General features: G+C 33.6%; 1 protein-coding gene across 6 annotated transcripts in view; it reads left to right on the top strand.

Moving 5' to 3' along the window:
- The window catches only part of alkbh3 (alkB homolog 3, alpha-ketoglutarate dependent dioxygenase), a 66,236-nt gene that overhangs the window by 1,401 nt on the left and 37,634 nt on the right, over positions 1 to 27,201 (top strand). For 2 of the 6 annotated variants that reach the window (XR_012399997.1, XM_005163146.5), the window contains exons 2-9: positions 2,981 to 3,073; positions 5,617 to 5,696; positions 5,770 to 5,804; positions 5,896 to 5,943; positions 8,979 to 9,085; positions 14,127 to 14,215; positions 16,715 to 16,924; positions 20,765 to 20,859. Coding sequence is in view for 5 of the 6 variants with exons in the window: in XM_005163146.5 (XP_005163203.1) it covers positions 2,998 to 3,073; positions 5,617 to 5,696; positions 5,770 to 5,804; positions 5,896 to 5,943; positions 8,979 to 9,085; positions 14,127 to 14,215; positions 16,715 to 16,924; positions 20,765 to 20,830 (711 nt within the window). In the remaining variant the exon portion in view is untranslated. Of the gene's footprint in view, positions 1 to 2,834; positions 2,915 to 2,980; positions 3,074 to 5,616; positions 5,697 to 5,769; positions 5,805 to 5,895; positions 5,944 to 8,978; positions 9,086 to 14,126; positions 14,216 to 16,714; positions 16,925 to 20,760; positions 20,860 to 27,201 lie in introns of all 6 variants that reach the window. The other 4 variants (XM_009298107.5, NM_001003511.2, XM_005163144.6 and 1 more) reach the window with 3 other exon arrangements.

Below are 27,201 nucleotides of genomic sequence, written 5' to 3' on the forward strand. Positions count from 1 at the left end.
ATTTTTTCTTCTGGAAAATTCTTATTTGTTTTATTTCGACTAGAATAAAAGCAGTTTTGAATTTTTTAAAAACTATTTTTGGGACAAAATTATTAGCCCTTTTAAGCTAACTTTTTTTTCGATAGTGTACAGAACAAACCATCGTTATAGAGTAACTTGCCTAATTACCCTAACCTGCCTAGTTCACCTTATTAACCTAGTTAAGCCTTTAAATGTCACTTTAAGCTTTATAGAAGTTTCTTAAAAAATATCAAGTAAAATATTATTTATTGTCATCATGGCAAAGATAAAATAAATCAGTTATTAGAAATAGTTTTTTTAAAAACTATTATGCTTAGAAATGTGCTGAAACAATCTTCCCTCCATTAAATAGAAATTGAGGGGAAAAAACAGGGGTGATAATAATTCAGGAGGGCTAATAATTCTGACTTCAACTGTATGTCTAAGATTTCTTATTTATATTTTTATTTTTTAGGACAACAGTATCTCTTTCAGAAAAGATATCCAAAGATGCTTTTTTAAATTATAAAGAAATCTGTGTTTATGAAACAAAGACAGCAGAAGTTTATGATGCATTGGAATTATTTAGCCTGGCATGTTTGCTGCTCCAGAATATTTGAAATGTTTCTAAAAATGAAATATATTATGTTCATTAGGGGAGAAAAGTTTAAGTTCTTTTACCCAGACATTTATATAGAATATATTTTAGAGCAGTAATCACAATACTGGCAAACCGTGATATTTTTATCCAAGGTTATCATACCATCAGAATGTTATACTGGCCTGTGACTAGTTGTGACAAATGTAATATTGAGCCAGCTACACTACCTCATATGTTTTGGGCTTGTTCAAAATGAAAGGATGGCAGCTAATTACATTTTTCTCTGATGCATTGATTATGTATTTAGTACCTGAGGCCATATTTTCAATATTTGGTATCATACCACAGTCCTCATGTTTTAATAATAGTAGGATAAAAGTGATTGCCTTTGCTACGCTTTTAGCTAGAAGGTAAATATTGCTGAAATGGAAGGAAAATTTCCTCCAACCTTTAAGTAATGGCCTATAGAGCTTTTACATCACCTGACCTTAGAAAAAAATCAGATTTACCATAAGAGGTTGTACTGATATTTTACATATACCACCTATTTTACATCACATAAAGAAGATGAACCCCTCAGTTATTTTAGAAGAGTAGAACCTTTCTATGTTATTATGTAATAATGTACCTTTTATTTTTATTCCTTTTATATATTAGAGTGAAATATGTTTTACTTAATATTATTATTTATTTATTATTTATTTTAATATTATTCATATATTTTTGTAGAAGCCAAATATATAGACAGTTGAAGTCAGAACTAATAAACCTCCTTTGAATCTTTTTTCACAGTATGTCTGATAATATTTTTTTCTTCTGGAGAAATGCTTATTTGTTTTATTTCGACTTAAATATCTATATTATATATAATTTTAAATTTTTTGAAAAACATTTAAAAGGTCAAACTTATTGGCCCTTTTAAGCTTTTTTTTTTCGATAATCTTCAGAACAAACTATCGTTATACAGTAACTTGCCTAATTACCTTAACCTGCCCAATTAACCTAGTTAAGCCTTTAAATGTCACATAAAGGTGTATAGAAGTGTAAAATATCTAGTAAAATATTATATACTGTCATCATGGAAAAGATAAAATAATTCCGTTATTAGAAATGAGTTATTAAAACTATTATGTTTAGAAATACGGTGGTATTAGTAGGTATAGTAGGTAGTGCTGTCGCCTCACAGCAAGAAGGTTGCTTGTTCAAGCCTCAACTGGGTCAATTGGCGTTTCTGTGTGGAGTTTGCATGTTCTTCCTGCATTCACGTGGGTTTCCTCTGGGTGTTCCCCTCAAGTCCAAAGACGTGCTGTACAGGTGAATTGGGTAGTCTAAATTGTCTGTAGTGAATGAGTGTGTATGTGGATGTTTCCCAAAGATGGGTTGCGGCTGTAAGGGCATCCGCTGCATAAAAATGTGCTGGATAAGTTGGCGGTTCATTCTGCTTTGGCGATTCCAGATTAATAAAGGGACTAAGCCGAAAAGAAAATGAATGAATGAATGAATGTTTAGAAATGTGTTGAAAAAAAAAAATCTTCTCTTTGCTGAACAGAAATTGGGGGAAAAAATAAACAGGGGGGCTAATAATTCTGACTTGGTTTTGTTTGTTTGTCTGTTGTGTTAAAAAAAAAAAGAAAAAGTGAAAAGCTATTTGTACTGCATGTTTGATATCAAACGTGTTCAATAAAAATACTGTTGGAATAAAATTATCATGTTGTATCCATAACTTACAGAAGATAAAAATACTATTTAATATTTACATTAAAAAATACATGCAAATAATAAGCCATCAGCTTTTCAATTTTATTTCCATCGTATTGCGACTCCTGGTGTTATTACACTAGTTGCAGCAGATTGATTTTACGTCACAATGTTAAATTTTGACACCTTTACGGTACTCACACACATAAAAAAAAAAGGCCACGACTAAACATGGAGCATGATCTCTCAGTGGCAGCCTCCAAAATTAAACCAAGAATAGTCTTGTGCTGTAAACACTCTGCCCACCATTCTCATGAAGTGAAGTTTATATTAAATTAAACAAATGAATAATGACTATTAAAAAAAATCATATGGTTATTTGACAGTTGCAATTGTTGTGTTGTAAACATGCTCATGTTTACGTAGTTCCTATTGCTGTGTGTGCACCAATGTGTGCAGTGTTTGTATGTTTATTACCACCTCTGAGTATAGTGAGGGTTGCAGCTCACTGGAGTTGTTCTTTTGGGGGTTGCAGGCTCAAACATCTCGATAGCCCATGCTGTAGTGAGTGATTTACTGAAAACACCTGAAGATGGCAGCAAAATCCTTCTGTTGGTGAGAAAAAAATGAAGTAAATTGTGTCTAAGTTGTAAAATCCTTGTTTTTAATTTTATTTCTCAGAGACTTTTAAGCTTTAGATGAGCGATAAAAGGCAGCGAGCGAGAGTCCAGGGCTCCTGGGCCAAACCTGTTCAGAAACCACAGCGGCCATCTGGTATGCCAGTTTTCTATTATGTTTCTATTCTAATAACTGTAACGCATAATATACACTACCAGACAAAAAGTTTGGAAATTGTAAGATTTTTTATGGTTTAAAAGAAGCCAATGGGGTCTATGCACAGCTAGTGTTAGATAAACTTGAGTTGAAAGGTTAATGTGACAGTTTAATTTTATTCAACAAGGGAGCTTTTACAGCATCAATGTTGTAATTTGATTACAATACATTTAGTAAAATATACTTAAGCGTTCGTTTAGTTGTTGATCAAGCATAAAACAAGATGAAAGACTGTTTTGATGAGCCGTCGAGCACATAAACTCCATTGAAAATACTGGAGTAAAATTAACTGCCATATTTTAAAGACATGGCCGGGGGAAATGGAATTTAATGCAGTGCTTCTTGTCCAGTCTGAGACCCACTTTATATCGTATATCTGTCAGGCAGTGAAGATATCAGGAACTGATTTTTTTCTGAAGAAATCAGATCTAAAATGTGGCAATTTTGTAATGGAAAGACAGTTTTGCCTGAGGCTGGCTGGTTGAAAATGGAAGTCTGTGTGCATATACCCCATTTTGCTCATCAAGGCTGCATTTATTTGATCAAAAATGCATTAAACACTGTGAAATATTATCACAATTTTAAATAACAGTTTTCTTGGTGAATGTGGTTTCAATTTTAATTCATTTCAAGCTTTGATTCAAAGCTGAATTTTCATCATTACTCCAGTCTTGAGTGTCAGAAATCATTATATGCTGTTCTATTATGATCAGTTATTATTGGTACAAAATCACTAATTATGATTCCTACAATTAGCAGTTCTGACATTTTTTGTCTTGCTTCGTAATATCGGGGAAAACTTTTAGGATTCTAAGATAAAAAAGAAAGTTCAAAATAATATCTTCTATCTCCAATCTCTTTTTTTGTTTGCATTTTAAATGTATTCACTTTTACTCTGGAGCAATATATTGTGATGAATAAAAGTACATACATTTTTAATGGTACTCTAAAATCAGTTTTCCAATTGACAACAACAATTATAATAATAATAGGATGTAACGGTGGCACAATGGGTAGTGCTGTCGCCTCACAGCAAGAAGGTCGCTGGTTCGAGCCTCGGCTGGGTCAGTTGGCATTTCTGTGTGGAGTTTGCATGTTCTGCCCGTGTTCGCGTGGGTTTCCTCCAGGTGCTCCGGTTTCCCCCACAAATCTAAAGACATTCTCTTCAGGTGAATTGGGTAAGCTAAATTGTCCGTAGTGTATGTGTGTGAATGAGTGTGTATGAGTGTTTCCTGGTGATGGGTTGCAGCTGGAAGGGCAACAGCTGCGTAAAACATGCTGGATAAGTTGGCAGATCATTCCGCTGTGTCGACCCCTGATTATAGGGTCTAAGCCAAAAAGAAAATGAATAATGACTAATAATAATAATAATAATAATAATAAATGTTTATTCTTGAGCAGATCATAATACCAGATTGCTTGCAAAAAATCAGATTTCAACCATAAGATTTATTTAAATGTTAAACTACATTTAATAAAATAACAGTTATTTAATATTGCAGTTTTTATTTAAAAATAGTTTTTACTGTATTTCTTATCAAATAAATGCAACCTTTGTTAGCAGAATAAGATTATTATAAAGCATTTAAAATGTTGTTGTTGTTATTATTATTATTTTTTTTATTATTAATTCCAAACTTTTTACTGGTAAAGTGATTCAATAAATGATATATAGCTTGATTATTCAATAAATTAATGAATAGAAAACTCTTGTGCAGCAAAATATTAAACACTTTATTAACTTGTACATAATATATGATTTCTTTTATTAAAATAAGTGATTTTACAATAATAAAAACATATATATTTTAGATGAAATAATTACATTATTTCTTCCTAAATCACTAACAAACAGCTTGTAGAATTGTAAAAATGCTCATGAAAATTCAATTAAAATGAAAATGAAAAAATAATAATTTTAAATAAATCATATTCTGTCTAAATTAAGTGATTGTGTATGTAATTTTTGATTAACTACAAAAACTACCAAAATGTATTATTTTCAGAATTCTTTTTTCCCTTAAAAGCAAATTTGTGGAAAAGTGAATAACAAACAAAGTAATAATTATGGAAATTATTTGTGAAACACACAGACACATGAAAGAAAAAACCTATGATTAAATATCTACATACCCATTCAGTATATTCAGATAAATTGTACATGTATGATTCACAGGTACAATAGAGGGGCATGTAAAAAATTAGGTTGTGTAAAAAATGAAATTACCTATTTTGCAAATGGGGAAACTTCATTGGCGAAATCATGATAGTATTTAATCATATCATTTTTTTCTTTATTTAATTATGATTCTGTGGTTATATTATATAAACTAAACTGAACTTAAACTCTGAAAACTGCACTGACACTGTTTCAAATCACTATAATTTTCTATGTGAAGCTGCTTTGACACAATCTACATTGTAAAAGCGCTGTAGAAAAAAAGGTAAATTGAATTGAATTGAATATATTTGCGTTCTTTCAGTTCAAGATGTCCAATCAGCATCAGCATCAGGATCATGGAAATCTGGACCACAATCTTTTGAGTTCCACCAGCCAGCTGACGTAAGAAACATTTCTTTCTCAACAAGTGCCACATTTGAGTTTCTCCGATTTATCCTGTGTCTTTTTTTTCCAGCCCATCAGAAAGGTTCCTGCAGAGAAAGTGATTGAGTGAGTAACTTGGGCATTTTTAAGCAATAAAAGCTGTTGATTGACAATACATGTACTGGATCCAGCGTGTTGTTTTTCTTCTCTTTCTCAGAAATGCTGGTGACTATGAGATTAGTCAGGGGCCTTCTGGAGTATCCCGGTAAGAATAATGAATTTTAATGTGGCAGAAAACCTAAAAATTAAATATTAGGTTAATTAATTCATTTTATTTTCAGCTTTGTGCCTTTATTAATCTGGGGTGATTAGCAGCAGAATGAACACCAACAGTATATGTTTTACGCAGTGGATGCCCTTCCAGCAGCAACCCATCTCTAGGAAACATCCATATACACTCATTCACACACATAGGGCCCTATCATACACCTGGCGCAAGACGCGATGCAATTGTTGTTTGCTAGTTTCAGCTTTTGGCGCAAGAGTCATTTTGACGTTTTGCACCACGCTGTTTAAATAGCAAATGCATCTGCGCTCATATGTGAGCCCATAGGCGTTCTGGTCTAAAAAAGGATGTGTTGAGGTGCATTGCTGGCGCATTGCTATTTTGAGGAACTATAATAGATCGTTCAAGAGACCAAAACAAAGCCAGTCTAAAGTCCAGCGCAGAGCGCGTTAGTTGTGCGCCTCGCTTACACACTGCTTAATACACACAAGATGTACAGGAATAGGCAAAAATCTTTATATATATATATATAGGTTATAATAAGGATATATATAGGATATAAATATAAGGGATTAAAATATTACAAAACATATTATTTTCCAGCCTAAATAAATATAAAAAACATACTTTCATGCATTCTTCATCTTGGGAGGCTTTTTCAGTTTATTTATAACAATTTGCTTTTGTATAATGTTATTATTATTAGCAGTATTATTTATTATATCCATATTTATATTTGTTTTATTAAAAACAAACTTAGATTTGTCCACCTGTCAGGTTTTAGACCATATGGGTCACAGCATGTGTATTTGGATATAACTCTGTTTTTTGAGCACACTTCGTTATTATTGATCATTTGTTCGTTTGCTGGAAATTATAACTGAATTTAGAAATAGTTTTGAAACAAATCTTAACGCTTAACAAACAAAATTAATTATGTATAGGCTAATGGATGTCTGTGCGTTCAAGGTTTCCCTATCCACGAGAGTTAAGGTGAAAGTAAATAATGAGGAGGCTCATCTCTCATTCTCGCACTGCAGATGCTCTGTTTAACTGTTTTCTTGCTAGTTAGACGCTCAGTTTTTCCACCTACAAAGTCCGTCATGTAAATAGCAAATGCGCTATGGCGCGATGCAACTGGCTCTTAAAGGGAATGGGAGATGAGACTCTGATTAGTTTATTCTCAAAACACACCTATAACTCATTAAGAAAAAGCCCTTTTATACCATGAGCCACAGAGCAAAGCGGATATTTCCGTCACTGAAATAGCAAAAGTGGATTCTGACACGCCCTTAATGCTTTTGCCAAGGCTCAAACCAGCAACCTCCTTGCTGTGAGGCGATCATGCTACCCACTGCGCCACCTTGACACTCTAAATATTATTTATTTTGTAAAAATATTATATTATTTTGTAAAAGATACTAGTATCTATTTATATGCTACTCTTTTGCTTATTTTTAAATTAAAGTTATTATTTACCATCATGTACTGATACTTGATAGCTGATAGAATTTAGCAACTAGTGCTTCTTTCATACATTGCAATTATCATTCATTATATCCCAATTACGTTCACGTGGGTTTCCTCCGGCTGCTCCAGTTTCCCCCAAAGTCCAAAGACATGTGCTATATGTAAATTGAATAAGCTAAATTAGCCGTAATGTTTCCCAGAGTTTGGTTGCCTCTGGAAGGGCATCCGCTGCGTAAAGCATATGCTGGATAAGTTGGCTGTTCGTTCCGCTGTGGTGACCCCTGATGAATAATGGGACTATGCTAAAAAAGAAAAGTAATAAATGAATGAATATCCTAATCATTTTATTATTAGCATTTTGTAATAAGGTACTAGTACCTATTATATCGTAATCATTTTAACAAGTTTTTTTTCATTTCATATTAGCACCTATGAGAAATTATTCTCATAGTCGTAACTATTCATGCTGGGTTCAAGTGTTTCTTTATTAGACCCAAGTATCTTTTGTAACTGTTCTTATCTTTCTAATTAGTCAAATCTGCTTTTTCAAAATAAATTAAATAAAAACCTTTTATGAAATAAACGTTCAGAATGGCCACAATTAAATATGACATTTGACTAGTGAAATAAAAACTTTGGTCCCACTTTATATTAAGTGGCCTTAACTGATATGTACTTACACAAGAATTAATAGTTTGTTACAATGTACTTATTGTGTAAATACATGTATTTACTGTATACTTATGCTTGATTAAATACATGTATGTAAATACATCTGTAATTACCTTTTGTAATTACATTTGTAAATACACTGTTGCCCATCCCTTACGCCTCAACCCATCCTTAAACCTACCGATACCACCAAACCTGTCCATAACCCAACCTCTAACTAACTGAAAAGCACCACAAGTGTTCTCAAATACATTATAAACACAGTAAGTACATTGTATTTATTTATTTATTTATTTTTTTGATGCAAGTACATAGTAGTTAAGGATACTTAATATAAAGTGGGACCAAAACTTTGAACTAGTAGCATTTAAAGTAATGGTATTTAATAAATATGTACTAATACTGCTAATACTACTGTGTTAATATTAGCAGCAAATTACTAGGTACTAGTATTTATTGATAACATTTTATTTTGCTTCCTATAGAAATAAGTCATTTTTGCAAAAGTACATGCAACTAACCATAAACAGTGTATGTAATTAAAAGTGCTCATTACTTAAATATAGAGTTACTCGTACAATAAGTAAATAAGTGCTACTATCTAAAGATTAAGTAGTATCTAATGATAGGTGCTAGTATGTAAAACAATAATGACTAAGAAAAAAATACTGGTCACAATTCAAAAAAATTCCATTGAAAACTTAGCATCTCTCAATGAGAGATCCTCAAATCTATGGCTAATATCTGAAATGTGTTAATACCAATATAAATGTGTCAATACCAGTCACTAATAAATAAGTTCTAGTCTATCTGAAATACAGTATAAGTAATTTTTATAGCATTTAGGTAATACTGTTTACTGTTCTGTCCAGACTGCGACTTATACCGGGGTTTCTGCTGCAGGAGGAGGCCGACTGGATGTTTAGCAAATTACTTGCTGAACTACCCTGGTCACAAAAGACTAACTATAGGATGATGGGTAAGCATGTTAAAGTACTGTGCTGTACTGTACTGTACTGTACTGTAAATTGCCTTACCCCAACTCTACCTGTGAACCCAACTTTCACAGGAAACCTGTAGCAAAAAAATGTATGTCCAAAGACCTTATTAAGTATGATTTTTAATTATTTGACTTATGAAAACACAGGGTACGTCCTTTTAAATCAACACAACAGTGTAATGCTAGGTCATATCCATGTCATTTTACAAATGTGTGTCCTTGTAAACCACATAAAGCAGTTCAAACACACACTCAAACAACCAGCCAAAAGTTTTAGAATAGTTTTTTTAAAAGAAGTCTCTTCTGCTCACCAATTGTCTGTTTCCTCGTTCTGCAAACAGAAATCGAACTTCCGACCCACAGAGACTAATTGTAAACAAAGTAGCATTCGGTACCATTATCGCAGTAATTGTCACTCAACATGGTGAGTGCAAAATATATCTATTAATCTGATAATCCATATTGTTTGCAAATATTTTTAAAATGTAGTGAAATTGCAGCTGGCCTCTTTATGGTCCTTCTTGGCTTGAATTGTTTACTTGCTGCGCCACTTTACCATGTCACACTTGCTCTCTGATTCATTGCTGAGGGCTCTCTTCAGTCGACGTTCTGATGGCAATTGGACATGTTGAATCGGGCCAACGAGCTCAGACATTATCCTGATGAGAGGTGACATGTGCAACCGAAGTCACAGAAATAAGTTAAATATTTAATACATGATGCTTTTGTGGCTATGAGATAATGTAAATGCAGATGAGAAAACTGTTGCACAATCCAACTGTTTAAAAAATAATAATTTGTATGAATTTAGGTCTTCTGAGCTGAAACAATCACTTTATAAATTAATTTTATTTATTAATTAATCTCTTTTACGCTTAGTCCCTTTATTAATCTGGGGTCGCCACAGCTTAATGAACCGCCAACATATCAAGCATATGTTTTACGCAGCGGATGCACTTCCAACTGCAATCACTGGGAAACATCCATTCATACACATGCACTACAGACAATTTTAGCTTACCCAATTCACCTATACCACATGTCTTTGGATTATGGGGGAAACTGGAGCACCCGGAGGAATCCCACACTCCACTCAGAAACGCAAACTGACCCAGCCGGGACTCAAACCAGCAATCTTCTTGCTGTGTGGTGATTGTGCCACCCATTGCGCCACCGTGCTGCGGATATATTTTGGTGTTATTTAAAATTTAGTGTTTTTGAAATGCAAGCATTGATCAGTCTAAAAACTGCATCATATATACCTAACATTAAAGAACAAACCTCACTGGTTCTGTATGACACACAATATTGAGATTCCTCGAGCAAGCATGCTTAAGCTTCCTTGACCTAATTTGCTGTAAATGACATTCATTAATTAATGCTTATATGTGAATTAAAGTGGAAATCTTTCAAATTTTTTAATAAATTAAAATTTTAATGTTAAAATATTAATTTTAATGTAACTTTATTTTGGGGTCGATTAAGCTTGAAATTAAATTGACTAGCCTTTCTTATCAAAACTCTTTCATTCATTTTCTTGTCCGCTTAGTCCCTTTATTAATCCGGGGTCGCCACAGCGGAATGAACCGCCAACTCATCCAGCAAGTTTTTTTTACGCAGCGGATGCCCTTCCAGCCGCAACCCATCTCTGGGAAACATCCCCACACACATTCACACACACTACGGACAATTTAGCCTACCCAATTCACCTGTACCTCATGTCTTTGGACTGTGGGGGAAACCGGAGCACCCGGAGGAAACCCACACGAAGCCAGGGAGAACATGCAAACTCCACACAGAAACACCAACTGAGCCCAGGTTCGAACCAGCGACCTTCTTGCTGTGAGGCGACAGCACTACCTACTCTGCCACTGCCTCACCCTATCAAAACTCTTGATGTTTCTTAATTTTTTTAAAGAAATTTTTAGCGTGCTTCATGCATTTGAGTGGACTTGACAAACCAACTGTAGGTAACACACTCTTTTCCTCTCCATATGCACCAGACACTTTCTTATAAGCACCTCGCACTTCTTGGAAAACACTGTGCAATTCTGAGTGTGTTTTATACAGGTGAATGGGCTTTACAAACCACCTGTAGGACACACTCTGTCCTCTCTGTATGCTCGTCGAATAAGTCACCAAATTTTGACTTGTTATATCATTTTCATTTCTTTCATCAAGAAGTAAAAGCAACCCCTCAATATATATTCCTCAAAAACCATTGCTAAACAGGTTTAAATCAAGCCATTCAGACACAACCTGCATTCGTAAATCACAGTTAAAATGGTTCAAAAGCAGTTCCCAGTTTTGTATAAGGACATATTTTGAGGCTTGGTTGAAATATGAAGAACAGGTTGAATCTGACCGAATACCATAACAGGAGTATGAAAATAATCTTGCTTTTTAACATGCATGATGACGTTACGTGTTTGTTTTCCTCAACGCATGTTCACAAAGTGGTCTTCCCACAATCACTCACTGTTTCCAGTCCTATTTCATCAGTAAATTGGCAGGAATGCCACTGCCTCCACTTCTCTCATCTGTTTACCTTCTCCAGAGCTGACAGCATTTGAAAAAGTCCCAAATATACCAAATGTTCAAACATTTGCTTTGGCCCAGGAGCAGGTCAGGTTTGAATCTGACTGTTCGAGATTCATTTTGACAAATATATTCAAGCTTTCGGGCCTTATTTGGCATGCTGAAGATGAAGGTTTTTTTTGTTACTAAATGTTAAATGAATATTTCTAAATTAGGCAATTGAAGAGATCAGATTCAAAGCTACTAAATGGAACCACAATGTTGTGCATCTTTAGTAAATATGAAGATCACATAGTTCTTTAGAGGTTGATTTAGTTTTAAATCAAGATTTGTAGCATTTTTAAAGGTATAGTGAAAAAAGCAAAGTTCTGTTTTCTTGACTCAACCATGACCAGTTTGATAAGGTATTTTGAAGAATGTTGGAAACCGGCAAGCAGTGACATCCATAGTAGAAAAAATCTAAGTTATAACTATTGAAGACAGTGGTTTGCACTTTCCAGCATTCTTCAAAATATTTTCTTTCGTGTTCAACAGATTGAAACAACTCAAACTGGCAATCTGAGTAAAAATGGGTTTAACAGTTTAACATTTAAAGCAGTTTTAAAACTGTATTTTAACTGTTGTTTTAAACAGTTGCACATTTCAGTTTCACATTTCATCATAATTAAAAAAATAAAATTGGATAATGCAAAAAGAATACTGGGTTTGTAAAAAAAAAAAACAATGGCTAAAGTGACATTTCTGTGAAAAAGAAAAAAGAATTGTTTGCTATCTAATCCGCTTGTTAAGTGTGACGTCACGCGAAGCGGCTTCCGGGTCCAAGCGCTCTATTCAACTGAATGGGGAGACTCATGAAATGGTAATAATAAACGTTTACAAAGCGATTTAATACTTTCGAAAATAACGATCGCAGTATATATGTCCATGCCTAATATCCGATGTCAGAAAGTGATTCATTTTTTTTTAAATTGTTACATTTTTGCCATTTGTTATGCAGCAGGCCCAGAGATTGCTGTGTACACTATGATTTTACATAAAATTAACTTTAATGTGTGATAGGAATAAAACGTGATCATAAACGAATGATTTCTCCACTCAAATGAATGGCGACTTGGACCCGGAAACAGTATTACATACGTCATCACTTAACAAGCGGATAGCCTTATTATTACAAGTTCAAAGCACACGAAAAGTGACAAAATTAAAAAGCATTTATTAACATGGGCTATAATTTAAAAAAGACATCACTTTGAGGAGTACCGACACAGAAGCACCTTTCATTTGATTATTACCAATCTTGTACGACCTCCACTGCCTCCCAGTTGCATATCGCATTAAATTCAAAATTCTCCTCCTTGCATTTAGATCCCTAAATAGCCTAGCTCCCTCCTATCTCTGCAACATCCTTGTCCCCTACACCCCTACTCGTTCATTACATTCCGCTGACTCTGGCTTTCTCGCTGTCCCTCGGTACCGCCTCTCTTCAATGGGGGGCAGATCATTTAGTGTTATTGCACCCAAACTCTGAAACTGGCTAACACGCTCACTCCGCTCTGCTAATAACATCTTTGAATTCAAATCCTTAAGACTCACTTATTTTCTAAATGCTTCTCTTCTGACCTGCCAAACTGACTACTTCATCTGATCCACCTCCACTCTGCTCATTTGTCTCCTAGGTCTTGTTTGTGTAATTCCAGTTTGTTATATTTGACTTCTTGTAGGCCTATGTTTGTTTATACAACAGTTCTGTCTGGTTCTTGAATCTCATTGGCTGATAGCCGTGATATATTTAAGTAATATCAGCACCCGTACAGCCTCTTTACCCTTTGTGTATTACTCCGCCCACATACAGCCAGCAACAATCAGACACTACAGATGTAAAGTTTAAAAGATGCTTGCTCAGCTATTTAACTGTCAGCTTATGATTTGAATCCAAGGTGGAAGAAAGTAGTTCCTCATACAAAAGGGTTTTTGAGACTCTCCATGTTTGATTTTGTTTTTATATACACAATTATGCCGTCAAACTGTTGTATAAACGCAATATCACACTCGTAGCAGTGCGATATGGCTGTATATCGGCACTGGTGGGAGGCGTGCGTTGGCACGAGGCCCACACTCGTAGCAGTGTGATATGGCTGTATATCGGCACTGGTGGGGGCACTAAGGCACTAGGCCTGCGGCCTTGTGCCAACGCACGCCTCCCACCAGTGCCGATATACAGCCATATCACACTGCTACGAGTGTGATATTGCTCATTTATCTTTTGGTCTCATTCCTTGTAAAGTGTCCTTGAGCTTTGGAAAGGCGCTATATAAATAAAAATTATTATTATTATTATTATTGTTACCTTTTAAAAATATTGAACCTGAACATATAAGAAATTAGATTAAAAAAAAGAGTCTCACATATTTAGATTGTTTAGAATCTGCACTTATCAGTTACATTTTTTTAAAACCTTAACCGTTATTGTTTTGTTCTTCAGGGGATGCATATGAGGAGCCCAGGCTGACCTGTTGGTATGGAGAGCTGCCATATACATATTCACGATCCACTATGGAAGCAAACGCTCAGGTATTGTTACTTGTCTTAATGCTACATTTATTTATGTACTCTTTTTATGTTAGCAAAAACTGATGTCTCTTTTTATATTTCTGTTTTTGAGTGAAATAAAAAAAAAAAAATTGGCTTCAAGTGGAGTTTCAAGCCTTAGACCGGCCCACCTCAGTTCACGACTAACTATATTAAAATAAAGTTCAGAAATTCAGTTTCTAATGACACTATCATGTCTTTTTCAAGAAAACAGCTGCTTTAGAACTTCAAATGTTAAACAACCTTACAGTTTTGTATGTCTTAACAATAAAAATGAAAAAAAAAAAAAAAACTAACTCAGGTGAGAATCAAACACAGGTCGACGGCGAAGCAACCCAACGTGCTGACCGCTGGACCACAACGGCACTGTTAAGACTTGTGTGGCCGGAATAATACTTAATCCTCATCATTACCCTGCAGGCAAAAGTTTACTCATGGGGCTGCGAGACAATAAATAAGAATAGCAGAGCTGCGGCAAAATAATGGATAAAAAGAGTGAGGCTATGGTCAAATAAATAAATAAATGATAAAAGGGGCGACTGCTGCTTTCTCCGTTCGCCATGCTGGAGAGGAACAGTCTGCGCAAATAGAGCGCAGAGTGGGTGTCCTTGACTACAGCTCTCCTCTGATTGGCTGAAAGGTACGAGTTACCCTGCCTCTGGCAGGAAAGTCTCAAAAATACACACACACGTATGCAGGGGGAGTCGTACGTGAAAGAGGATTTGCACATTCTCATTCAGGATGAACTCGCAAGTTTTAAACATTCAAAACTTTTTGTACACTCCTATACATTTGCAAATGGTGTTTTGCATTTGTGAAACGTATTTTATGAAAATGTATTTTTATTTTGAGCACGTGAAATTTTTTCGTGAATATAAATAAATATTTTACGCATGTGAATTTGGGTTTATGCACGTGAATTTGGCTACGCATGTGTAAATCGTGTCTTTTGCATGAATTACTTTTGAGTCTTATCTGTCTCCATATTATTAGCCCCCCTTTTAGTTTTTTTAAATGTTTTTAAAATTTCTCAAATGATGCTTAACAGGGCAAGAAGATTTTCACAGTATGTCTGATAATATTTTTTTTTTCTGGAAAAAGTCTTATTTGTTTTAATTCAGCTAGAATAAAAGCAGTTATTAATTTTTTAAACACCATTTTAAGGACAAAATTATTAGCCCCTTTAAGCTATCTATTTTTTAGATAGTCTACAAAACAAGCCATCATTATACAATAACTTGCCTAATTACCCTAACCTGCCTAGTTAACCTAATTAACCTAGTTAAGCCTTTAAATGTCACTTTAAGCTGTATAGAAGTGTCTTGAAAAATATCTAGTCAAATATTATTTACTGTCATCATGGCGAAGACCAAATAAATCAGTTATTAGAAATGAGTTAATAAAACTATTATGATCAGAAATGTGATGAAAAAAATCTTCTTTGCGTTAAACAGAAAATGGGAAAAAAATAAACAAGGGGTCTAATAATTCAGAGGGGCTAATAATTCTGACTTCAACTGTACTTTACATGCCAATTTGCACTTAACAGCTGTACATAACGTTGTATATAGTAATATACCCATACATACACTTGTCAGTTTCTATATTTGCAATCACTACTTGCTACTACTATTTTAAAATATATTTCAGGGCTCAACAATAAGGACTGCCCGGTGGCCCGGGGCCAGCATGTGAGATGCTCGGGACATTAGACAGGATCGTTACTGGCCCGATCGGGCCTTGTCACTAAAGTTTAATTTGCCTGTGACTTTTTGTCAATTGCGTGCAAATACAGTCTGAGAATTGAGAAACTGTTTGTTCAAGCCTTCAAATGAAAAACAGTTTTTTCAAACCTTCAAATGCTACCTTCTCGGTTCTTCTTATCTGATTGGATGTTGTGAGCACATTATTTTTTCCCCTATTAACCAGTACAGCGAAGAGACTGCAACATGGCGGTAACATCAAATGATTATGCTAAAGGGAAAACATTTGTTTCTAAGGTCTTGGAAGCAGACATTTACGAGGGTGCACCACGACTAAAAAAAATAAATGATGTTTTGTACAGTTTGCCGTCAGTTTGGCAGGTCAGCCATCTTTTGTTTCAAAACACTTAGAATTTTTCTCATTATACATTAATTAACATTTTTAAATATTTAAATTCTAGATTTACAAACATTTTGACATGTTTTTTTTTTTTTTATTTGTGGTTAAGAAATATCTATTAACTCTTTTTTTGGTGGGGCCAGTGAAAATATTGGCAGGGCATGTAAAAAATCTGAACCATTGGTACGATTGGGCCAGTAGAAAAAAACCTTAGCGTTGAACCCTGTATTTGTTATGTGTCTTTTGTCCTGTCTCTGTCATTCTGTTGCACTTTAGAAGCGCTGTCAAGAAAACAAACCCTTGTATGTGTGAATATACCTGGCAATAAAGCTCTTTCTGATTCTGATTAGTTTCTTATTTTATATTGTCTTTTTACAGTGGCATCCTGTTCTCGCTACTCTGCGTTTGGCTGTTGAGCAGAAAAGTGCTCACAAGTTTAACTCATTGCTGTGTAATCTGTATCGGGATGGTAAAGACAGCATTGGTTGGCACAGTGACAGCGAGCCGTCTTTAGGACCCCAGCCCATCATCGCCTCTCTGAGTCTGGGAGATACTAGAGTGTTCAGCCTTCGAAAGCAGCCGCTTCCTGTATGTCCTTTTTCTTAACCTCCTGCCACAATTCATGTTAGGGATTTAATAATATGTATAGTAGTGTTTTCTATAACACTGCACAATATATTATGGCTGCAAACGAAATGGCATTATTTCTCACAATAGTTGTGAGAAAGGAAGTTTTAAGGGCTTACGAAATAAAAAATAAAGTGGGTTATAGATGAAGACATCGACATGGCCATAAATGTTAGAAAATGTAATCATTTTACTATTATAATTGTCCAAGTGCTTTTCTTTTTCTAATGGTAATAATATTTGTAGTTATTATTATTTTTATATAATAGTTTTATAATAATATCACTATTTTATAATAGTATTATAATTAAATAATAGTTTTGTTTGCAGTGAAATATATAGCTAAAATAATATTTTTAGTATAGTCTTTTTTTATATATCTTTTTTATAGATCAAATAAATCAGTTATTAGAAATGAGTTAATAAAACTATTATGATCAGAAATGTGATGAAAAAATCTTCTTTGCGTTAAACAAAAAATGGGAAAAAAATAAAAAAGGGGTCTAATAATTCAGAGGGGCTAATAATTCTGACTTCAACTGTACTTTACATGCCAATTTGCACATAACAGCTGTACATAACGTTGTATATAGTAATATACCCATACATACACTTGTCAGTTTCTATATTTGCAATCACTATTTGCTTCTATTTTTAAATATATTTCAGGGCTCAACAATAAGGACTGCCCGTTGGCCCGGGGCCAGCATGTGAGATGTTTCTATAACATGGCCATAAATGTTAGAAAATGTAATAATTTTACTATTATAATTGTCCAAGTGCTCTTCTTTTTCTAATGGTAATAATATTTGTAGTTATTATTATTATTATATAATAGTTTTATAATAATAATACTATTTTATAATAGTATTATAATTAAATAATAGTTTTGTTTGCAGTGAAATTTATAGTTTTACAGTCACAATCTCAATTCTTTAACTGCCCCACCAAGAAAAACAAAATGTTTATTGCATTTGTTCACGCTCAATGCATTTTTTAAACACATCTCATAGTTTACATGAAACTTCTTTGAAACTTTTAGTAGAAAAGATCATTTTCTACTAAATGGTTGATATGTCGTTTATGGTATAGCATGAAAAAATCTGAAAATATGAAGTGTAAGACCAATTTATTAAAAAAAAAAAAAAAACATTTTTTAACCAGTTAAACTCTGCGGACCCGGTACATGAATACATTTATAAATCACTAAGCAGCCCCAGATAGCACAGACAGCTGTCATCTCTTACCTTATGCTGTGCGCTTCAGGGCCATTCTCCTCTGTTTTTGAGGTGATGTGCATAAGTAATCCTTTCATATGTCTGACGTGGTGCAAACACAGTGAATTATGTTTGATCAAACAAAAGTATAGTGAAATATCAAGACAATGATCGATCCCTGTGGCTTATACAGCACCTCTCATCAGTTGGAATACAATAACTTTTGCATAGATTATGGTAGAGACATTGTTCTTTTTCCTATGATTACAGACATGTGCAGGAAACACCAAAATTAATTACAGCACGCTAGACCACACAGAACCTAAAAGGTACACTTTCAAATTAGAGTTGAAAAAAATTTTTTTTTGAAAAATACAAAAAGCGCCTCTTTTTTTTTTAGGTGTTTATTATAACACAGACAACATATACAGATATTTTTAACACTTTCAATAGTGTCTTATGAAAATTCAAATGGTTTTCTTTAAAATGATACCAAATTTTTGCATTTGCACCTCTGCATGTGGATTTGGGAAGCTTTTTAATTTGGGTAGGCAAAATCCAGGCGGAAATCCCAAAATAACAGCAGAGTTTAACTGGTTAATACTAAATTATCTTTATTTTTTGAAGTAAGAAAAATTAGGTTTGAAAAATAGCAACACATTGTGCCAAACACGTCCTGTGTCTTATTGCGCTGGGTGCATCATAGTGCCTTGCATCACCGGGAGATGCAATCTCAGCTTGCATCATTAAGGCTGCATCCAGATACTGTCGGATTTCCTTAGATTATGCATCACAGCAATATGGCTACAGTACCATATTGGTTATAGGCTGATATTAAAGTTAATAGTATTAAAAAATATATCATTTTAATAGCAATGTTAAATGTAATGTTAAGAAAATCTGACTTATCTATACTATGTTGATGTAGTTATGCCTAAAATCATAAATGAACTACCATTTAAAATGTATTTATTTAAGTATTTTATTTTCAGTGGTGTAAAGTAACTAATTACAAACACTCAAATTACTGTAATTGAGTAGTTTTTCTCAGGAATTGTAATTTAGTAAGTAGTTTTAAAAATGTGTGCTTTTACTTCCCTTTGAGTACTTTTTTAGTGCAGAAATCAGTACTTTTACTCCACCACTTTCCTTTAACCTAAAGTCACTACTTTATTTTTTCTTGTCTATGGGGATTATAAAAATCAGTCCTGTGATTCCTGTCCAATCAAATCTCACCTAGAAGGTTTATCGCCTTTTAATGAACTACCTCAAAATAGGGCTGATCCAAAGAAATATATTAATGCGATTCAAATAATAAAATACATGAATTAATGTTTACTTTAAACTAGTTATAAATATATATTAATATTGTTTAATTATAATGATTAAATTATTATTTTTTTTTGTCAAATAATTTTGTGGCTAAAAAGTATCGGTTCAGGCACCGTTTTGGCACCGGTACCATTTTAAAAGTATCGATTTAGCACCTGTATTGAAATTACCCCAAACGATACCCAACCCTACCTCAAAACATTTGCGCTTTACAGTTGCAGCAAACTGTTTGCAAGCAATAAAAGTGTTCAAGATGTCCAAAATCTTTACATGCATTGACCCAGAGACTGTTAAGATGCATGTCACTGATGAGAAGATGACAGATGTTTACTGTATGATGATCGAAATGGCCTTAAACATCCAGCAGGCACAAGATGTCAACATGATGTCAGAATGAAGTTGTACCCCAATGTCATGGAGATGTCACATTTTGTTTTCCATGAAAATCATGGAAGTATCAGCATGTGATGCCAAAATGACGTTGGATGTTTGCTCGACATTGGATTTTGGTCACTTTCCAACACCAATCCTAAAGTCAACCAAATATCAACGTCATTTGATGTTGTTATTGAACAAATAACGTTGTCCTTAGATGCTGGCTAGTCAATCTAACCTAATGTCAATGTCTTATGATGTTGTGTGCCTGCTGGACAATAACTCGATGCACTACAGAATGTTACGTTTACACACATGCACAAAATACATGTAAACGCATCAGCTTTTAGAAGCGTAATACTCACTACTCACTATTCTTTAGTACTTTTGAAAGGGCTACTATTTACTCATACTCTGAGTAATATTTACAACAGATACTTTTACTCTACTCACACTACATTTTTACTCTTTCCACCACTGTTTATTTTTAATTAGTTGTTAAATTCAAAATTAGCCTTTTTAATTTTTCGGCCATACAGTGAAAATAAATACTGACTTGTTATTACGAGCAATAATTTTAAAATACAATTTAATATACGTAGTTTTAAAATGTAGATATTAATCATTTTTATTAGAAATGTTCCTATTTTTTTAGCCCGTACTAAAATAAATCAGAGCGTGTTTGCTTTTGACATCTGGTTATGTTTCCATTATGTGTTTCCTTTTTGGTTTGAATAGAAAAAAAATTTGTAAAAAAAAAAAAAATACTTTGACCTGGTTTCCAACAGGTGGCTAAATGTTTTGTCTGCTCAGGCTTGTTTGAAGAATGGATGTTTGTGTAAGGTTATTGTAGATGCTGTGTTTGTGTTCCAGGAAGATAAAGGAGATTTCACCTATGTGGAGCGCATACGCGTCCCGCTGGCCCATGGCACACTACTGCTGATGGAGGGCTGCACGCAGGCGGACTGGCAGGTACTTTACTTTCGGCTGCTATGAAGGAAATATCTGCAGTCATGATGATTTTGTACAGATATGAATAGATTTTCTAATGGAGGTAAAAATATCTTTCAGTGTTTTAGTGTTCATGCTTTTGCATTCTTTCGCAAAAATGTTTCATTGAAAGCATAGTGTCTCATGAAAAACACAATTTTTTTTTTGAGGATTTCACAGATGTATTACCCAAAATATATCATTGTAAACCCAAAATATTTTTTCACAAAAAAGTTTCACGAAAGAATCCAAAGTTTCTGAGTGGAACTATTACGCCCCAAGTCTAGGGGAAACAAAAAGGGCATAATAAACGAAGGAAAAACAAATGTGTTGGGGTTGTGGATTTCCCAAACTAAACAAAACTTAAAGCAAAAGATTCCCTTCGGTCGACAACCAAACTCACACACTCAATTGAGAGTATATATGAAGATATTTATTATAGAAAAATAGGGTTTATATATATATGAGCATTTCGTCAGGGTGACCACAGGCCAAAATAACAAACAAAAGAATCTATAAAATAAATCCACTAAATTACCTATTACTATTTAAATAAAAAATACAAGAATCTAACCTTACTCCCTAACATAAACAAAGTCAAACTCTCAAAAAATATTCAAGCATAGGATGGTTATCAATACAAAGTTGGTTGGTGTTTGATCGTCGGCCGAAGGGGTGAGGGAAACCCAGGAGCTCCACTCCAAACACTGAACGCAGCAGAAATGAGCTCCCCGATCCCTGCCGGAAGCTCCCTTATATACAGGCCTCGAAGACCAGCAGCCAATCAGAGCAGGGAATCACTCCGGCTTGGGAGCCTATAAGACAACAGAAAAACAGCAAGAAGGCGGGACAAAAGAAAAAGAGTACAATCCGCAATAATAAACAAATAATTAAACTTCAGTCGTAACAGGAACCCAAAGATTTAGTGAGAGTGCAGAGTTTCCTAGAGCAATGCAAATAATTTGTGAAAAAAAAATGCAGATGGGAAAACACAAACATTTACTTTACTGTAATGATTGCTGGGTTTCACTTACAGGCATGGGCCGTTATAAGTTCCTGACGGTATGATAACCTTGGATAAAAATATCCCAGTTTCATTTACTGTATCATGGTATTGTGATTACTAATGTAAAGTAGTTTTTTTTTTAAATATCTGGGTAAGAAACAGCATTTTTTCCTCATTGAACTTAAAATATTTTATTTTAGGAAGCTTTTACATTTACATTTAGTCATTTAGCAGACGCTTTTATCCAAAGCAACTTACAAATGAGGACAAGGAAGCAATTTACACAACTATAAGAGCACAAGTGAATAAGTGCTGTAGGCAAGTTTCAGGTATGTAAAGTGTAGTTTTATAATATTTTGGAACCGTAAACATGTCAGGTTTGATAATTCAAACAAATAATTGACTTCTGCTGTCGCCATTAGTTTCAAAAACAGATTTCTTTACAAAACATAAAAAACATTTTAAAAAAAAACTTACATATACCTTAAGAGCAGTAAAATAATTTTTTTGCGGTTTTTAAATTTTGAGTTTTCCAAACCGCTGTAAACCATGACACTGGTTCTCGTCCCATGCCTTGTTCCACTCAATCGATGTGTTGGGACAACATGAAGGAATTAAGTTAAATTATTAGTTATTACAAACGTAAGTACATTGAACATAAAACCATTAAGTTGTTATAAAAAAACTAAATTATTGTATTGTTTCAGCTTATTTTATATAAGTAGTTTAAACAAACAGCAACCTTAATTGTCTGAGTTGGAGAACGAGAGGGTTTCTGAGCGGAGCACAAATATTTGGGAAAAAGAGTGCAAAGTTTCTAAGGGAAACGCAAATTCATTTCATTTCATTTTTTTGTTGGCTTAGTTCCTTTATTAATCCGGGGTTGCCACAGCGGAATGAACCTCCAACTTATCCAGCAAGTTTTTACGCAGCAGATGCCCTTCCAGCCGCAACCCGTCTCTGGGAAACATTAACACACACACATTCACACACACACTCATACACTACGGACGATTTAGCCTACCCCATTCACCTGTACCGCATGTCTTTGGACTGTGGACTTGCTGTGAGGCGACAGCACTACCTACTGCGCCACTGCTTCACCCGGAAACGCAAATATTTAGCAAAAAAAAAAAACTACTGTTTTTGAGGGAAAATAAAATAATTAGCAAATAAATACAACATTTATGGTTTTAGGTGAGCGCAAATATTTAGCAAAAGAGTGCAAAGTTTCTGAGGAGAATGCAAATATTTAGCACAAAAATTTTTTTAGGAAAACGCAAATATTTAGCAAAAGAATGTGAAGTTTCTAAATGAAACAAATATTTTTCAAAAAACTGCATAGTTTTGTTTATGAGGGGAATGCTTTATGAGGGAAATGCTTGTTTATGAGGGGAATTTAGAAAAAAAAATTAAGGGAAACGCAAATATTTTGCAGAAGAGTTTAAAGTTTCTGTGAAGAACGCAAATATTTAACAAAAGAATGCAGTATTTCTGAGGAAATACCAGGGAATACAAATATTTAGCAAAAGAATTCAGCTTTTCTGAGGGAAATATTTGCAGCAAATATTTTGAAAAGAATGCAGAGTTTCATTTATGAGAGATTTTTTATTTTTTTTTAAAGAACAAAACATTTTGAAGCCATTGCTAATATTTAGCAAAAGAATGTGAAGTTTCTGAGGAGAATGTAAATATTTAGCAAAAAAGCAACCTTTTTGAGGGGAAGGCAAATATTTAGTAAAACAATACAGTCATGTAGAAATTTTGTGAGAGAATGCAAACACTGCAAGAAAATGTATAGATTCTCTCACAAAAAACAGCATTGCTTTAGGAAACTCAAAAACAGAAAAGCATATAAACCTTTTAAAATGTCTTTATTTTTTAACAATTTTGCCGTTTCATCAGGTTACACTTTAAAAAATATGGTAAATAACAGTTTCCATATTTTGTGTTCTGTCTACTTATGGTTATAAATTTTATAATAAGACCTTGATCTCTGCTCTGTCGACTTTTGATGTTAAAAAATCAACTCTACAGTTTAACAAAATTACATTTATTGACTGTTCTAGTACTTTGAAATAATATAATGTATAAAAACTAATATATAAATAAACAAGTCTGTAAACAGAAAATGCACTGCAGTTTAGTGCTAGGTTTTTGCAGCTTAAAATACAACACCAACCCAGACAATATATCACTTCAAACTATTAAAAATGTTCATAAAGTCACAAAAAAATAAAAACATGAATCACAAAATACGGAAAACTGTTAACTTACGGATATTTTTTTTGTGTAGATGTTAATAATTAGAAAGAATATTAAATATGCAACACATTAAATATTGTTTTTATATTTTTTGAAGATGCCACTGTCTTGATCAGTAAATCAAATCATTCTGGAAATCATTTGAACTAATTCACAAGATCTGTGACTGAATGTACCTTCACAGTTTAATGGGACTGTAAGAACTGGCAGGAACTCTTGTTTAGTCTAATAAGAGCAGTTAATAACAGTGTTATGCATCCTGATGAAAAGACAGACTGTGAAGAAAGGATGAAATTCATATCGGATCAGAGGGTTGAGTAGAGACTGTTCCTTTGTTTTGGCAACAGCACTTTTTGGAAAAGGGGTCACACATGGTTAGGATGATCAGGAACAGTCACACTGCCTTTGAGAGTACAAACGCTGTTTTCTACGTATGTGTAATAGTGTGAAGGGGGAACGTGAACTTGTTTCTTCACAGCATAGAGAAGCAGACAGTGTTTCCAAGAAACACTTTGCACACCATACAAATGTAAAAAAAAAAAATGTTTTAATAACAGTTTTATAATTTAATTGAAAATAATATCTGTTATTCATTAAAAAAATGAACATTTGTAGTTTAATTTGCTTGTTTATTTACTTTACTTGGCATTTTTTATATCATGAAAACTAAAGTTTTGTATTACCTTAACAATAATTTCATTAATGATTACATTTAACATTTTTGTACATTTAGTTTTGTTTAAACAAGCTATTGTGCAATTTCTTAACTGGAATTTTACAGGTTGTAGTATTTTTTAACTGTTATAGCTTGTTTTTTTGTAATTTTATAGATAATAATGTGTCTTATTGGGTTATTCTATGAATTTTCATAGTTCCATGTAACCGTTTATTTATTTTTGCTTATTATTTTGTAATTTTACTGTACAGTTTTGGGATTTTTGTGTGTTATTTTAGTATCATCAAATAATTCCATAAAAAAACTTCAATAATCATGATTACATTAAAAGCAGTTGCACTTGTAGTTTTGTTTAAACAGATGGTTTTGCATTTTTGTTTTTTTATTTGTCAAGAATTTCATATTTTCAAATTTTATTTAATATTTGTTGTCATTTCTTTTAAGATGTTTTTTGTAGAATTTCCTTTGAGCTTTACAAGAAGTCAATCATCAAATCAAGATGAGTAAATAACTTTTTTTGTCAAATAAAATAAAATAAAAAAACTAGCACTGGTCAAAAATCAGTAAATCATAGATGAGTTGATTTTGAAAATACATATCTTTGTTATTATGCATTATAATGTCTTAAAAAACAAGCTAGAAGTTATTTTTGTCCTGTTTATGAGTTGTTTTTGGATTCCGACTAAAAGACGAACCGCAGACCTTTGGTGAGGCACAAAGGAGGAAGAAAGGTCAAGAACATTTTATGGTGACATCTGCAAACTGTTTAAAAAAGGTCACTCGCGGATTGTGCCAAAAAGCTTTCAGTCGATCTTATTAGGTTTCCGTAACTCACATTGACCTGTCAAAATAAAGCTAAAACTAAACTAAACCCACATGTATGGATGTTTGCAGTAGCCTTTAAATATTTAAAGGCTTTGAAAGCTGTTACATAATCGTTTTCTGGATCAAAATATAACCGGACACCAATTCAACATAGTAGTGGCAACGTAAACACACTGCTTTTGCTCAGTCAAGCTAAATTCTTCATCATCCTCGGATCCAAACAAACATGACAATGCGTATTTGTATGTTTAAATTATTTAATACAATTCATGCATCTTGCAAAGCGCACACTGGCCGTCAAAAGTTTGGGATTAAGTAGGATTTTTTAACTTTTTTAAAAGAAGATAATTTATTCTGCTGACCGAAGCTGCATTAGATTGGTCAATAATACAGTATACAATTGTTAAATAACATTAGAATTTAAAACAATAGAATTATTATTGCATTATTGAATAATCTCTCAGATTATATAAATTTCAGATTATATAAATTTCTGTGATTCAAAGCTGAATTTTCAGCATAATTACTCTCTGTCGTCAGTGTCAGATAATGATCCTTCAGAAATCATTCTTATTTGCTGATTAGCTGCTCTATTGTGATCAGTTATTATTGGTACACAATCATCAATAATTATATTTTCTCATAATTATCGATGTTAAAAAAAACAATTCTCCCCTGCTTCAAAGTTTTGTGGAAACTGTGATACATTTTACTTTTAAAGGGCACCTATGATGAAAATCTACTTTTGTAAGCTGTTCAGACAGAACTGTGTGTAGGTACAGTGTGTACACTGTCATATTGAAATGATAGAAACACAATAAGTCTCTTTTTAAATATTTCCTGACTGGGACAAAAATTCCAGTGATTTTGAGGCCCACTGCAACGTGTGCGGTTTTCCCTTCCCACCAATTGATTGACAGACGCCACGTTTCTATAACAACATGTATACACACATCCGCTGAACATTTTTTTTTGCAAATTAACTGGGATTAAAATATTTTCTACCTCTGTGATTTTATAAGTTTAAAAACAGAGTATGTTTGTAACGAAGACAGTAAAATCGCTACGTAATTCTTAGTTAATATAATCACCATGGCGCCATGTGTGTGCGTGCGTGTGCGTGCATGTGTACGTATTGCAAACAGCATTTGTGGTAGACTCATCATTTCAGAATGGCTTGAATAAACTACACCCCAAATATGTTAAATAAACTTAGTATTTTCTACTAATTAGCTGTATTTCAGCTTCGTCTGTGTCTGTCACTGACTGCTGTTTATCTGATGTAACATGATGAGGAGGAACGGTGGGCGGGGAGACCGAGCTCATTTTCATTTAAAGCCACAGGCTACAAAAACAGCTACAATGAGCTGAAACTTTACAGACAAATTCTTGAGACACCAAAGGCTTATCTTACATCTTGTAAAAGGGGTAAAACAGTTGATCTTTAATAATTCTTCAAAAACTAGTACACCTAAATTTATAGGTCATAGAAAAATATTAAATACAAATGTAAAAAAAGAGGCAAAGTCAAGAGAAGCAAAACAATGGAAAA

Source organism: Danio rerio, chromosome 25, assembly GCF_049306965.1.
Source record: "Danio rerio strain Tuebingen ecotype United States chromosome 25, GRCz12tu, whole genome shotgun sequence".
Lineage (NCBI taxonomy): Eukaryota > Metazoa > Chordata > Actinopteri > Cypriniformes > Danionidae > Danio > Danio rerio.